Source organism: Heliangelus exortis, chromosome 2 (genome assembly GCF_036169615.1).
Source record: "Heliangelus exortis chromosome 2, bHelExo1.hap1, whole genome shotgun sequence".
NCBI classification, from domain to species: Eukaryota; Metazoa; Chordata; class Aves; order Apodiformes; family Trochilidae; genus Heliangelus; species Heliangelus exortis.
In genome coordinates this window covers 3302674-3318318 of record NC_092423.1, presented here as the reverse complement: position 1 = coordinate 3318318, position 15645 = coordinate 3302674, and the positions used below count along the sequence as shown (strand labels likewise).

The 15645-nt window shown below is 42.2% G+C and overlaps 1 protein-coding gene across 2 annotated transcripts in view; it reads right to left on the bottom strand.

Moving 5' to 3' along the window:
* Positions 1–15645, bottom strand: part of OBSCN (obscurin, cytoskeletal calmodulin and titin-interacting RhoGEF) — a 223880-nt gene that overhangs the window by 119827 nt on the left and 88408 nt on the right. For both annotated transcript variants that reach the window (XM_071734574.1, XM_071734575.1), the window contains exons 41-53: positions 14478–14741; positions 13495–13761; positions 12440–12703; positions 8928–9191; positions 8320–8583; positions 7792–8055; positions 6996–7259; positions 5372–5635; positions 3781–4047; positions 3163–3426; positions 2300–2566; positions 1104–1370; positions 148–414 (exon numbers count right to left, since the gene is read on the bottom strand). In XM_071734574.1, coding sequence (XP_071590675.1) covers positions 148–414; positions 1104–1370; positions 2300–2566; positions 3163–3426; positions 3781–4047; positions 5372–5635; positions 6996–7259; positions 7792–8055; positions 8320–8583; positions 8928–9191; positions 12440–12703; positions 13495–13761; positions 14478–14741 — 3447 coding nt within the window. The remainder of the gene's footprint in view (positions 1–147; positions 415–1103; positions 1371–2299; positions 2567–3162; positions 3427–3780; positions 4048–5371; positions 5636–6995; positions 7260–7791; positions 8056–8319; positions 8584–8927; positions 9192–12439; positions 12704–13494; positions 13762–14477; positions 14742–15645) is intronic.

Sequence of the window (15645 nt, the reverse complement as noted above, 5' to 3'; positions counted from 1 at the left end):
GTATTCTCATTTATGCCTGGGCACCTGTTTTCCTCTTCATCTTAACTTTTGGGGTCCATTCACCCACCAAGGAATAAAAAAAATATTTCATGCACATAATTTGACAAATCCCTTCTATCCTCTGTTCCATTGGGACACAATGCTGACCATTCACTCTGAGGACTGCTGTGCTCTGCTGGTCTCCTGTGTCACAAGTGTAATCAGAAGCATCTTCTGGTTCTATGTTATGAATCACGAGCTCAGCTGTGTGACCACTCAATTTAATTTCATATTTGGCACAGGGGAAGAGCTCCATGGTGCCTTTCCTCCACTCCACTGTTGCATTCTCCTTTGTCAGCTCACACTGGAACTTCACTGCTGCTCCTTCCTCTGCCTCCTTGTCCTTCAGCTCCTTTTTGAAAAGAATTGGCAGAGCTAAAGGGGAAAAAAAAGAAGGAACAGGAGCTTTTATTGAAGTTTGAGTCATGTTCTGGTGAACACTGGCACTTTGAGGAACAAGATGCTGTGCTTTCCAAGTGCTATAGTCCTAGGTAGGATCCATCTTTCTTAATTTGCCTTCAGCTACCAGGAGAATTTGCTGCTTCAGAAACAGACAGCACCTACAATATGAATTTCCTTTGAGCCTTGACTTAGATCCTTCCCAGGGTTGGATTCTCTGAATGAATTTATCCTTCAGTTGATCCAACAAAGATCTCAAGAGTGAAGAGGTTGAAAATGCCACAGACAGATGGATCAGGAAGGTCACTGTCAGTGTTCTTCCAAGATTTGGAAGAAAATATTTTAAAAAATATTTAAACCACATATCATGGGAAGTGTCCAGATGTTATGCTAAAGCATTGCTCTTTCTTTAACTTCTCCCAGACATAAAGCGAGAAAATATTTCTTCTTAGAACCCAAGGCTATGATGTGGCACTGGATACTGTGGCAAAGTATCATCCTCTCCCATTCTCATTTTAAAAAATAATAAATATCCCAGGAGATCAGAGGAAAAAGAAAACACTTTTAGGGGGAAAAATCATATTCTTCAAGATATTTGTATTCAGTCTATTTCTTTGCATCCTGGAGGGAATATAGAGCTTTAGGAGTCAGCTCACACCACCTACCTTTCACATTTAAAGATGCCTTGCTTTCCTCATCCCCAGTATCACAGCTGTATTCTCCTGTATCTTCTAATTTCAGATTATGTATTAAAAGCTCTACCCAGCATTCTCTCTGCCTCATTTCATACTTCTGGCTGGGCTGCAGCTCCACTCCTCCTTTCTTCCATTCTACTGCAGCATTGGGTTTTGACAGCTCACAGAGGAGTGTGGCTGTGCTTCCTTCCTCTGACTCCTTATTTTGAAGGGGTTGCTTAAAAGTGACAGGCAGTGCTACAAAATTGGAGAAGGAAAGGTTTTTCAGAGTGGTTTAGTCCAGCAAGGACCCCATCCTACCACCATTCTTCAGAAATGGGCTATTCTGCTGATTCCACAAGCCTTGGGCTGCAGCTCTCTGTCTTGATAGAAAATTTCTTGAGCTGTTACATGAACAGATGGTGAGAAATGGTCTTAGAGAATGGACCAAAGAGTGGCCTGGTTCATGGCCTGAAGGAGTCAGTCATGTACAGAAATGTCTCCACAATAATTGGGGGTGCTTTAGTCAAAGACCACTGGGACACAGACCCTTGTTCCTTACACAATATTAAGCCAAGAGGGTTTTTTCCCCTTCAAGTCAAGCTTCTATCAACGTTTTAAAGACCAATTCGACATTCAAAACATGAGACAGAGCAACAGAGAGATGATGATAAAGTGATAAATGGGAGAGGAAATGCAGATTCCTGACAAGATCTTGCTCAGGAGGGTAGAAGGGACAGAGATGCACTCAGGGGTTACACTTAGGGCTCAAAGCCTCAAGTAATAATGCAGCACTTTTACACTTCATAAAAATCCTCTATCCAGAAATTGCTGCATCTCTTATCATCCCAAGCAGATGTTACAAACCCCTGATATGCCTCCTGAAGCAATCAGCAACCCAAAATAACCAGCAGCCTGCTTGGTTTACTTTCTGTTATCCATTCCCACACTCCCTGCACTCAGAGGGCAGGAGGGTTCATCTTGTTTTGCCATCATGGCAACATTTAATTGCTTTGATGCTGATTGATCACTCCAGATACTGCAAGCAGAATCTCTTTAAACTTTACCAGGTGTCATGCTCAAGTGGAGCTTGTCTGCTGGCATGGACCAGCAGCAAAACAAATAAATGGCTTCAGGGAACACTGGAAGATGCTCTCTACAGAGCCAAGGGTCAAGACTCTGCCTACCATGGACGGTGACCACTGCTGTTGTTTGCTGATGTCCAGAGTCACAGGTGTATTTTCCTGAATCGTCCATCTCTAAGTCATAAATCACCAATTCAGCAGTGGAGCCCTGCTGGTTCATCTCATATTTCAGACCAGGGTAGAGGGTGGTATCTCCTTTCCTCCACTCTACCAGAGCCTTGGGTTTGGTAAGCTGACATCTCAGTGTTGCTGTGCCACCTTCTTCTGCCTCAGTGTCCTGAAGCTCTTGTTTAAAGAGTGCTGGCAGGGCTATAAAATAGAAATATAATTTGCAACATAGCACCGTTGAGGTTTGGGAAAGGGAAAGTAGAAATTGAAAACACCAAAAGAGCTTTTTTGGCAGATGTCTTGTAACCTGAACACTCTATACTCAAGGTACAAGGTTATTTCCCTGAAGAAGTTATAGGAATATTTGCAGAATGACAAGAAGTTCATCTCAAGAAGGTACCTTTGCCTTGAAGTGTATGGAATTTTAATCTAATCTATGATCTTAAACTGCAGAGTATTTTTCCTTCTATAAAAGCAGCCAGGATCTTGTCAGCCATTGCCCTGATCACTGAAAAGTCAGCAGGGAGTTGTAAGAGTTCAGACACCTCCATAGGGTAGGAGAGATCCCAGTTATCCTGACAGTACCACAGAGACAAAATACATTTAATTTTGTGCTGCAAATCCCATTTTCTACCTGGTCACTGTATAGACCAAGCTCCATGTTATTCCATGCTCCATCCTTAGGAACCCAGCCAAGACTTCTCCATAAGTAAAACCAACATAGAGCTTTTTCTTTCAAAATATATTGCAACCTTTTCCCTTCTTTTTTCTATTTTTAATTTTTTTTTTTTTTTTACCATTGACTGTCAAAGTGGCAGTGGTCTGCTGATCTCCACACACACAGGAATAATCTCCAGTGTCCTCCACATCCAGCTCATGGATTATCAGTTTTGCAACAGCACCATCTTGGCTCATTTTATATTTCCTGCTGGCTTGGAGCACCTCCTGCCCTTTCTTCCACTCCACCACAGCAGGTTTGCTCAGCTCACAGTGCAGAGCAGCTGTCCCATTTTCTACAGCTTCTAGGTCCTGCAGGTCTTTTTTGAATTCTGGAGGCAGTGCTGAAGAGCAAAAGAATTACCATAGAGAGAGTGAATATTCCTTAAAATCAGCTAGATGGGAGGATGCATGGTGTGCTGATGATTCCTGATCCCCGTTAGTGGGACAAGATGGGAAAATCTCCCCCAGCTTCCCTGGATTTTGCATTAAGGCAAGGAGAGGGAGAAGGAGCAACACAGCTGAGGAGGTTAAAAACCAACAGGCAACTTTTTTTCCCAATTCAAAGAGAAGGAAGCACATAAACAAAGTCCAAAGGAACACAAAAGCACAGGAAAACAAAGGGGATAATGGGAATAGGAACGAAGACTCAGGCAGGTCTAGGGTTGGGAAGACTTCAGTCCCAAGGAATACTTTACCATGCACTGTTAAGGAAGCTGTGGTGCTTTTCTCTCCACACACACAGGTATAATCTCCAGCATCATTCAAGTCTAAATCATGAACCACCAGCTCCACAGCACAACCTTCCTGCCTCATGCTGTACTTGTTGCCTGGGGTGAGGACTTGGTGGCCCTTCTTCCACTGAACGTGAGCAGGTGCTTTGCTGAGCTCACAGTGCAACGTGGCCATTCCACCTTCTGCCTCTTCCTTGCTGCTCATCTCCTCTTGGAAAAACGGAGGCAGAGCTGAAGGATGCAGGTAAAATGTGTTACCAGCTGAGGATATCTCCAGGGATGGGGGAGAGTAGGAAGTGACAGAGGAAAGTTGTGAGGAGGTTATGGGAAGGGGAGCATCAGAAGCAGAGAGGAAAGAGAAATGAAAACATCCCAGTGGGAGTAAATCCCCAAATCCTTTTGGCTTTATGCTGGCTTCCTACAAACAAAAACTCTCCTCAAGAGATTTACATCTGCTTCCTGCAAGCTTCCACCTAAAAGTGAGACTATAATCTCTGAGCTCCTCAGTTTACACAGAAGTTGGTGTCTTCTACAAACTTCAGGCTTTTGTAGTCTTTTCCTACTTCCAGCCCACCCCTTCTGAGCTCTGACTGACGGCACAGCTCCTTACTCCTCATCATTATTCCTTCCTTGAGATACCTTTGGAAAGATGCAGCCAGGGCTCCCAGATTCTTCTTGACCCCAAAGAAAACTCCCCAGATGCTGATTCCCTCCATGTCTTCTTGTCTCAGACTTTCTCCACTAGCAACCATTTCAAGTTGTGTCCTTGAAAGAAGCTTGGTTGACCTTAATGCATGTCCCTCTATTAACTAAGTGGGATGATGGAATATTCTACCTGGTTTACAAGACCTTAGGTCTCAAATTTAGTGTCTTCACTGCATGGTAGGGCAGCAAAGCTCAGGTTGCAGCTAAATCCAGACTAGAAACCAGGTTTAGCCTCCTGGATTTGGCACATTTCCCATCTCCAGCAGTGCTGAGCTGAAACCCCAAGTTTTGTTTGCACAGTGACTGCTTCTTGCCACAAAATAAGAGCAGAAGGAGGTTGCAGAAAGAATTTATTCTTTCCTGCTTAGAAAATCTGTCTTCCCATGAATATCTATCTTTGTTGATTAGGACAGGGGTTATGGGCACAAAAACCAAGAAAAATATAACTCAGGAGAAAAGAAATTAGAATTACTATAGTCTTGTTCTGGATGCTGCTTTTTGTACCCTGTGGACAATAAAATGGGAGGTATTGAGGATGCTAGAAAGAAATGGCAAAGAATGAACAGGTTTGTGTTTTGGGAAATAAATTCAGAAAAGGAAATAGAATGGGGGTTATGTGTTAGGAAAGGAATGCCAAGAGGGGAAAGATGAAAGGAGAGCAGGTTTATGTTTAAGGAAAGGGAAAGGAAAAAAAACTCAGCCTGCAAGTCATCAAAACCAGGGAGTGCTTTCAAGTGAATGGAAGTTCTGTTAATAAAGTTGAACAAACAGCCAGGGAAAAGTGAACACCTTAGAGCAAAGGAAAAATTTCTCCAGTTATTAGGAAATAGGAGGCCAAAGTAGTTTTTACCCTGTACTCTTAAGACAGCTGTAGTCTGATGCTCTCCACACACACAGGTGTAGTCTCCTGCATCCTCCTCAGCCACTTCATGAATCACCAGCTCTGCCTTGGGCCCTTCCTGCCTCATTGTGTATTTTTCATTCATTCTGAGCATCCTCTGGTCCTTCCACCACTCCACCTGAGCAGCCTGGGTGAGCTCACAGTGCAGGGTGACATCTCCACCTTCTTCTGTTTCCTTGTTCTTCAGCTCTTCCTTAAAGAGTGGTGGCAGAGCTGAAGGATGCAACATGGACAGATGGTCATCAGAAAACCAGAATTCAAGTCCTAATTTCATTTTCAGGCTTGGGATCTATTATTTTCCAGCCCATTAGAAACATGCTTAATTACAACCAAGTTCAAAAGCTCTGATCATCCTTCTTCAAGAGGGATGGGGTTTCACTTACCAGAAGGGATCAGTTCCCTAGGTGTCTGTTGGCTTTCCCAGTGAAAGAACAATACAGGAAAATTTAGATCATGGGTCAACAGAGCTCCAAACCAACACTGCTGGATACAGTGCTATTTTACCTACACAGCTATGATTTTTTTGGAGGCTGGTATTGTTGGTTTGGTTTGGTTTTGCCCCACCTCCATGAAGTCAGACAGATTTTGAAATAAAGCTATTTCTAGTTTTAAAGAGAAGTTTAAAGCGAAGTTTGAAACAGAAGTTTGAAGAGAAGTGATCACATGTAATAAGAATTTCAGTTTCTCCTCATTTCCTATTTTGGAAATCCAAACCCAAAGGCAAGAGCAACCAACAGAAAATAACCTTCAATAAAACTAATTATTAACCTTTCTCCATAAATTTGTCCATATCTCAGGAAAGCCTGAGAGGAGGGTCAGAAATTTTTGAGAAGAAATAAGGGGGACAAAACTAGGTCTCTTTGACCAAGTTGCTCAGAGCCAAGGACTGTTACTCCATTAAAAAAAAAAAAATTACTCATTGATGATGGGAGAGCAGAGCACCTGGGAAAGAGGTCAATAATGTAATACAAGGATTTATTTCTGGATTGCTGTCTCAGGTGCTGTTATGATAAAGAGTATAACTGGTGATAACCCATGTTGCTGGGGTTCTTTTTGCTTTAATACCTGTCCTGACCCCCACATATCAAGGTGTAGATCCTTCAATAAGGATCCTACTCTAAAATGGTAACTCTGACCTCTTTCTGCATGGCTTGCTGAAAGAATCTGGTACCTCCAGGGGCAGCTGTGGCCAGCACAGCAACATCTCCTCCTTCTGCTGTCCCAGCCTCCTTTGGGTAGTGCTTGGGGAGCAGAGGATCTGACAGATCCTATTTGTGTGTTTTGGGGGGAAAACTGTGGATGGCTGCAGTGAACCATGGGGCTGAAGAGGGAAAAGAGCTAAAAAATGTAAAAAGAGGTGATTTGGACTGAAAGACACATCTCATTTTCTCCTTTTAAAGAGGGACAGATAAATAATGGCCCCAAAATCTGCCCTGTGTTTCTTCTTTCTCAGTAAGAATAAAGAAAAAGGGGAAAAACAATGTCAAGTTACTGAGCCAGGGCAGAGACAGCTGAATTTCAGACTGATGTCTATCTATAGAGCTATTTAATAAATTTAATAATGTCTTTTTACCATGAACTGTTAAATTTGCTGTTGTCTTCTTGTCACCACACACACAGGTGTAATCTCCAGCATCTTTTACTTCTAGGCCATGAATAAGAAGCTCTGCAGTGGTGCCAGTCTGTCTCATTTGATATTTTTCACCTTCTCTGAGCACTTTGGACCCTTTTTTCCACTGCACTGGAGCTTCTTTGCTTAATTCACAATGGAGAGAAACTGATGCTCCTTCTTGGACCTCTTCATTCTTCAGCTCTTCCTTGAAAATCACTGGCAGGGCTGGGAATGGAAAGTCAATAGGTAGTGTATTTAACCTAAGAACTCTGCATTTGCCATCAGCATCATGAATCCTCAAAGTTCAAACCTGACCAAGCCAGGGGCTTCATTTGATGAGGTTGGGGCTGTCACTACAATGATCTGGAAAACTAAACCCAGCCAGGAACAGTAGGAAAAGAAATGCTGAGCAAACAGGTTGAAGTACAACAGGCTGGATGGATTCAAGAAGCAGTTTAAAGGATTTATCCCAAGGGGATAGGGGAGAGGATGTCTGGTCTCACAGGAGCAGATCTGAGGCACTATGCCCTGCAGAGAGCAGTTTGTCTGCATGGAAGAACAGCCCTATCCTCATCTCCCTTTTTAGAAACATCAGGCCAAAATTAAACATGGGAACAAGACGTTCTCCATTCCTGACCACAAATTAATTCCTAGGGAAAAAAACCTAAAGCTGAGAGGTGAACACTTTGTGCAGCAATGAGATGTTTCAGAGAAGCAAAAAAAAGAAAATGAGCAATCATCTGCAAGATGAATTTACCATTCACTGTCAGAGAAGCTGTGGTGTGCTGGTCTCCACACACACAGGTGTAATCTCCTGCATCCTGCAGCTCTAGACCACGAATTTCCAGCTCAGCAAGGGCATTATCCTGCCTCATGATGTATTTTTCACTCGCCCTGAGTATTTGGTTCCCTTTCTTCCACGAGACAGCTGCAGCCTTGGTGAGCTGGCAGCGCAGAGTGGCTGCTTGGCTTTCCATGGCTTGCAGGTCCTTCAGTTCTTCTTTGAAAAGTGCAGGCAGGGCTGAAGGTGACAAAACGGACAGAGGACATGAAAAATGACACGTGGCAAGCAGGTGATGGGGGTGGAAGCACAGAAACAGAGAACATTTTAGGGTGGAATGAGTTTTGTTTCCTCATAATTCTGGGACGTGGGACAAACGGGACAGAAACAGAAAACTTGGATGCAACCAGATCACAGATTTTAAAATATCCCAACAAATTCCTCCACACACAATAGCAAGGAGCTGGTGGAGAGAAAACACAGACACATGCACATGCTTTTTACCATGCACTGTCAAGGCAGCCGTTGTCTCCTGTTCTCCACACACACAAGTGTATTCTCCAGCATCTTTCATTTCTACTTCATGGATCAGCAGCTTCATGACTGTGCCCTCCTGCCTCATTTTGTACTTGTGGCTGGCCTGGAGCAAGCTGCTCCCCTTTTTCCACTCTACTGGAGCAACCTTGGTCAACTCACAGTGCAGAGCAGCTGTTTGACCTTCTGTCACCTCCTGGTCCTTCAGGATTTTCTTGATGCCTGCTGGCAGCACTGAGGATGCAACGAGCAGAGGGTTAACACAGAGCAGCAAAAGCAGCTTCCAAGTGAGGGGTGGGGGATGAAGAGACAAAGATAACAGTGGGGAGTGGTCCTCAGGTCTGATCTCACATCTCCGTTAGGGATCAGGTCCTAAAATCTCTTTGTATATGGAATAGGGGTGATGGGGTTTCCCCTTAAATCACAAAATGCAAGTTAATCCTCATGCCTCTCAGAGTCAGGCTCAGAGGAGCTATGGAGAGATAAGAATGAACACGAAGAAAAAAAGAAATACTAAAACCAAAATACTAAACCCACCAGCTCAGTAACGAGGATGGGGAGGTGAAGTTGGTTATTACCATGTACAGCTAAGGAAGCTGTGGACTGCTTCTCCCCACAGACACAGGTGTAGTCACCAGCATCACTCTCATCTACATCATGGATCACCAGCTCTGCAGTGACATCCTTCTGCCTCATTTTGTATTTCTCACTAGGTCTGAGGACTCTGTGTCCTTTTTTCCACTCCACTGAAGCAGTCTTGGTCAGCTCACAGCGCAGAGTGACTGCTTCACCCTCCGTGGCCTCCTCATTTCTTAACTCTTCTTTGAAGAGAGCAGGAAGGGCTGAGGAATAGAGGAGCAAATATTTTCATGACAAGCAGTTCTTGGCCACCAAAAAACCAAAAAAGTGAACCTGGTGTTTATCAATATTTATCCATGCTTATTTATTGATAAGAGGATCATCCCACAGAAAGGGGGGATGAATTTGTGTCATGGATACAAAAGAATCTTATACAGTGGGTAAATTTACTGACTGGGTTAGTGATGTAGTGAGAATGAACAACAGAAACCAGAAAATATCATGTATGGTCAAAACTGAAATGTTATCAGCCCAGGAAATTGGAAAAAAAAAAAAAAAAAAAAAAAAAAAAAAAAAAAGGCTCCACCATGATCAGGAAAAAAAGGCAAAGGAAAAAATGAAAAAAATTTACCTTACATGTTAAGGATGCCTACAGACCTAGCCAAAGTCTTAGAAGAAGGATGAGAAGCAGCATGAGAGAGACTTCTTGAAAGGGCTTGAGTAACAATAAAAAGGAAAAAGGACAACATCTCCATTGTGTAAATCTGCTATAAGACAGAACCAAGATGTTCAGCTCTACTCCTACACCTCATCATCCCTTCTGGAACAACTGATAGACTCATTCAGAGCACAGGAATGTGGTCATCTGGACTGTGGGAGCAGTAGGATGGGACTATGTCTGCTAAGTCTTTGGAATGGGGTAGAAACCACTTTTAGATATAGACTAGACATAAAAGAGGAGGATCTCCAATTCTTGACTCTGACCAGATAGAAATAAATATTTGAGAATACAAATATGGAGGATGTTTGGGCAGACAATGATAATGAAGCAGGAGAGCTCCTCTGTTGGTTTTTTTTACAGAAAATTATGCAGATAAATAAAAGGAAATTCTGCAGGCAATAAAAAAAGAAGGCTTCAATATTTCAAGAACTCTTACTAATAATTAAGGAGAAACAAATGTGAAGGACAAGGTGGTTTAAGAAAATAGAAAACTTCTCAAATACACAATAATATGGGAATAATTACAGAGACTATCTCACTCCAAAGATCATCAGGAAAAACCTGCCTACATTTTTTTATTTCTTCAGTGTCCTGAAAATCTAGAGATCCAGAAAATGGGGGAGGTTTAGCTGAGCATAAGAGAAATGCTACAAAATACAGAATCAGGTGGGCCAAGTTCCTTGGGTGTCTCAAGAAGGTCCAGGGCAGTTTCCCATTCCTGAACCCTGCCACCTCATGGACAAAGAGACCAAAAATGAAAGAGGGGCTACAAGGGGCAAAATGATGCTGGTATCAAATGTGGTGAGATCACTCCCACTCCAGGAGCTTTCCATGTCCTTGCTTCCCAGTTGATTTGAGGTTCCTGGCTGTATCAGAACATCAGCATGCAAAGCCCAGGACACTTGGTCAGCCTGAGCCAGAAAGAAGCAAAAATAGAGAGAAACAACAAGGGAGAAGTTGGATTACCAGCTTTCTGGAACATGAATTGGTGGCTGGTAACATGGGGAAAGATTAAGTGCTTAGTTCCTTTTCCTTCTTTAATATTAAAAGGTAGTGGTAGCCAAGAAAGCAATAGGAATTGTAACAAGGATAAGAAAACAACCAATTAGAGAACATTTGAATAAGCTGAATATTTCCAATGGATGTTGGTGTGATGAAATTTGTCCTGGAATACTTCAAGTACATGCTCAACCAGTATCAGACCTTACCAGTTACACTGGAGAAATCAAAGATAATGGGTGTTGCTCAAAAAATATGGGGGGAAAAAAATGGAAACTCAGGTAGAAAAGATCTCACAGACTGAGAATGCACTCATTTAGCTTTCAGTGTGTAAACTAAAAGTTTAAGTTCCCAGGAAAGTGAAGAAAGAGCCAGACAAATCCAATATACTCAACAGAACTACTCAGCTGGGTGTCTCCCTGGCTTCCATCCATCAGATCTCCACTGGCAACAACAGGAATTTAGGAACCCTCACCAGTCTTGATCTACAAGATCAGATATAGATTTACAGTCTATATACATTTATATATAAGATATACAGTCTATATACATTTATTTATAAGATTTACAGTCCTTGCCTTCGAAAAAAAAGAGGAGAGGGGGGTAGCAGAGAGAGAATCCAAGGAATTGTGGCCACTTCAGCTTAGCTTTAATTATCTGAAAAATTGCCCTCTCATCCCACTTCAGTCTGGCAAAGCCTCAGATAGAGCACTGTAGGCTGCTTTTGGAACATTTAAAAAGATGTGGATTATCTGAAAGTGGTCCAGAAAGCAACAAAAATGAGTTGAAGTCTACAAAACATGACCTGTGAAGAAATGGTGAGAGGACTGAAATTGCCTAATTCAGAAAAAAGACAGAAAGAAGACATGAAAAATTCTCAGATCCTTCACAAGAGAGAAAGCAGCAAATATCTCCTCATACCTACAGCACATGGGACAAGAAGTAAGGACTTAAACCAGCTCTAGAGAGACTTCTCTTGAAATAAGGCAGAAATTTCTGGAAATATTGATGCCTAGGCAATGAAATGAGTGGAAAAATATAAGCTCTTCAGCCCTGGGGTAGGTGTGTTGGTGAGTTGGGGCTCAAGGATGGACTGGATGACCAGTAGAGATCCATTCCAAGTCTATTCCCCATTATTACATTGGAAGGTCAAGACTGAAGCCATCTTGTTTTATCAGGAAATATCAAGATGAAAAAGTCTGGGTAGTAATAAGAAATCAGCTCCTTGACCTACTGAATTCCCAGGTGAGAAAGGTGGTGAAACTTTGTCACTGGGCTCTATTAATAATGGAAATAAAGTTTTCCTCTCAAGGAAAGTTTGTGGATGAATTTGGCTGAGGACTGTGAAGTGCCCTCACACCCTAATGCTGACTACTCTGCAACACCAGAATACAAACCACATCATCCTTGGTCACAGTTAGATTAAAAAATTGCATTCAGTGAAATTTTTTGTGCAGAAGTCTGAATTTTCCTGCTGTTCCATTGCTGTAGAGCTTGTAGTGAAAAGTAAGTAAAACAGGACAAAAAAAATAAAGAAATGCAAACACATGGAATCCTCCAGTTTTCAGTGTAAAGAAGTACAGGGATGCACCAAGGAGAGGAATGGAGAAAAACACAGGGAAAACATTAATGTCATGAATGGAGCTACAATTCTGGTTAGATAAAAATGAGAGGAAACCCAAGAAAATCCACTACTGACAGAATTAATTAGAGAAAGAACTCGTCGTGTGTCAGTACTGAGGTTTTCAGAAGAAACATCACAGGGAAACATCTCATTTCTCTTTTCTTTACCATGCACAGTCAGTGCTGCTGTAGTCCTCTCCTCTCCACACACACAGGTGTACTCCCCAGCATCCTTGACTTCTAAAGCATGGATCAGCAGCTGTGCTGTAGAACCTTCCTGCCTCATGGTGTATTTTTCACTTGATTTGAGCACTTTGTGTTTCTTTTTCCACTCCACAGAGGCAGCCCTAGACAGCTCACACTGGAACGTGGCTGTTCCACCTTCTGGGGCTTCTTCATCCTTCAACTCTTCCTTGAAGTGTGCAGGCAAGGCTGAGGAGTTCAAAATGAGCAGAATATGTGACCATGGTAGTTATTCAAGTAACTATTTCTCTGCTGGGCTGTCAAGCACATGGGACAAGCAAAGCCTTCCCTAATCAAGTAGGGTTGAGACCCTTAAAAGAGTGACTTTGGAAGGCTGGAAATCAACTCAATCCTAAGTTGGAGTTGTTTTTTTTTGATGTTGTCTATGGCACAACATAGAGCACCACACCAGTGTCAACTTTTTCAGGCTCTGCTTACTTTGGGTATTTCCTACCACAATGGAAAATAAAGCCTAACTAGAGTGTCTAAGTTCTACTGGAAAGCAAATAGTTGCTAAAAAAGGCCATAAATGAAACCACATCTGAAGCACCAATCTCATTTTTCCATGAGATTCTTCCTCAGATAGTGGTCTAGCAGGAGCTGACCATCAAGTTATTCTGAAACACTGAAAACTATCAAAAATACCTCATTTCCAAATGGAAATATTCTCAACTTCTCAACATCATTACAACCAATAACACAACAATACCATTTCCCTTTTTTTTAGGAACTACTGCTGAACATGAGCATCAAAGAAATGAGTTGGAGCCAAGATGAACATGTGAAACTTTTGCAACAAACAATTAACCTGATCCAGGGCATTCAGGCCTTTGTGCCAAAGTTTTCTAAACTCACCAGAAATGGGGCTACAATTGCAAGGCTAAGGCATCCGTTATGTTAAATAAAGCCGGTTGGAAAAAAAAAATCCCCTTAATTTGTTATATTTTTCTTTTTTATATAAATATATTTATTTTTTTTACCATTCACTCTAAGCGTAGCGGTGGTTTCCTGCTCTCCATAGCAGCAAGTGTAATCTCCAGCATCTGTCAGATCTAAATCCTGGATCACCAGCTCTGTGACAGTGCCCTCACATCTCATGGTGAATTTGTCATTTGGCTCCAGGGTTTTGTCTCCTCTCCTCCATCCCACGGCAGCTGAGGGCTTGTTCAGTTCACAGCAGAAAGTGGCTGTGCCCTTTTCCGTGGCTTCCACGTCCTTCAGCTCTTTTTTAAAACGTGGAGGAAGGGCTGAAGATCACAGGTGAAGAGAGAAATTGTGTGTCTTGACTGCTCCACTGGAATAAAACCCCTTTAATCTCTAATAATTTTAGACTATACAGTACTGAAGAGGCAAATGATGATTCCTGGGGCATCCCTGCCTTGTGCTATGCAACCACTCAGCATGTCACAAATGATTTGGAAACCAGTGGTGTAAAACTATAATTTCAGCACTGGAAGGTGGGCTTTAAAAGCATTTGATGATATAATAAGAGTAAGCTGAACCCAAGATTTCAAGGAATTCTGCACGGGGCTGTCTTAAGACCAGATGAACAATTAAAATGAGAAATGTTCTTTAAAATTCTAGGCTGCAATGGGTCAGTCTCACCTGCTTTCCTCAGCTGATATCATAAAAGGAGAACTTTCAATTCCACTCAAGAAAAGCAAGTGAAATCTCAGTTATATGGCTTCAGAAATTAATTACCAGAATACTGATAGTGCTACCTATGACTTCACTGAATTCTTTACCATCTGCTTCCAGAGACCATTACCATGAAAGAACAGGGACAGAAAAGATTGTATGGTGTTACTTCTCATCCCTAAAAGAACTTTCAAGTAAAAGATATTCCCAGACACAGCTGTCATAGCAATTCAGAACATTAGATGGGATCAAGACCAGTTACTGATCCCCTAGCAGACGACAGATGAACAAAGCAGAAAATCCCTATTAAACTTAAACATTTTACCATGCACCGTCAGGGATGCAGTAGATGTCTTGTCCCCACACACACACGTGTAATCTCCTGCATCTTCTTCCTCCAGGCTATGGATTGTCAGCTCAGCAATGGTATCCTTCAGCCTCATTTTGTACTTCTCACTAGGCTCGAGCACCTTCTGCCCTTTCCTCCACCCCACCTGAGTGGGTTTGGTGAGCTCACACTGCAGAACAGCCGTCCCGTTTTCTGGGGCTTCCACATTGAGAAGTTCTTTTTGGAAGAGGGCAGGCAAAGCTACAGGATGTAATATAAACAGAGAGTCCATCAAAACCATTAACCAGACCTTGAGGAAATGCAGGACTAGGTCCTGAGGCCAGTCCTTCTCTATTAGAGGAAAACAAAACATATATTCTGGAAAATTGCATCTATCAGAAACCTACTGCAAGATTTTCAAGTTGCCACCATCTACCTCTGAGGCTGACTTATGCAGCATCCTCATTGTTTTTCAGCAAACTACCTATTTCAGTCTGAAATCATCTGCCTTGGACATAAATGACCTGATTTTTGATCTAAAGTCATTGTCCCAAATGATGGCACTGCTAGCTGGAGATCTCTGCCTTTTCCAACACCATAATTTATCTTTCTCATTCATAAAAGAAAAAAAAAAAAGATAACTTCAGGTGCACCTCTAAGCCCCAATTTCCAAGGACATAGTGGCTCTAATATCATGAATACAGTTTGTTTGGTTTTTTTAATATAGCATTCAACAAACTCTGTTGTGCTGTGCCATCAAAGTAAAAAGGAAGAGACCCGCACAAGGAGGAAAAGCCCAGAGGAGAGGAGGAACCTCCAGCTGGGAGAAAGAGGAGGTAGCAAAAGCATTCAGAAAATCTGAGAAGAGAATTTGCCCTCCACAGTTTTGCCTCTCCCTAGAAGCATCTTATCCTTAAGATATATCTCAAATAAAAAGCATCCTTTCATCTATTGGAACTATATATGAGGAACAACTAAAGCTTGTCACTACTCACTGATGAAGAGAGAGGGACAAAAGCTCCCTAAATCATCACCTGCAGAATAAAAACCCTTTGGGGTTTTTATTGGAAAGTACTATTTCCTCAGCAGAATATATCACAGTCCCACAAAGGTGGAGGACAGTTTTTCATCCCTGAACGGGAAAATCCCTCACTAACCCAACTCA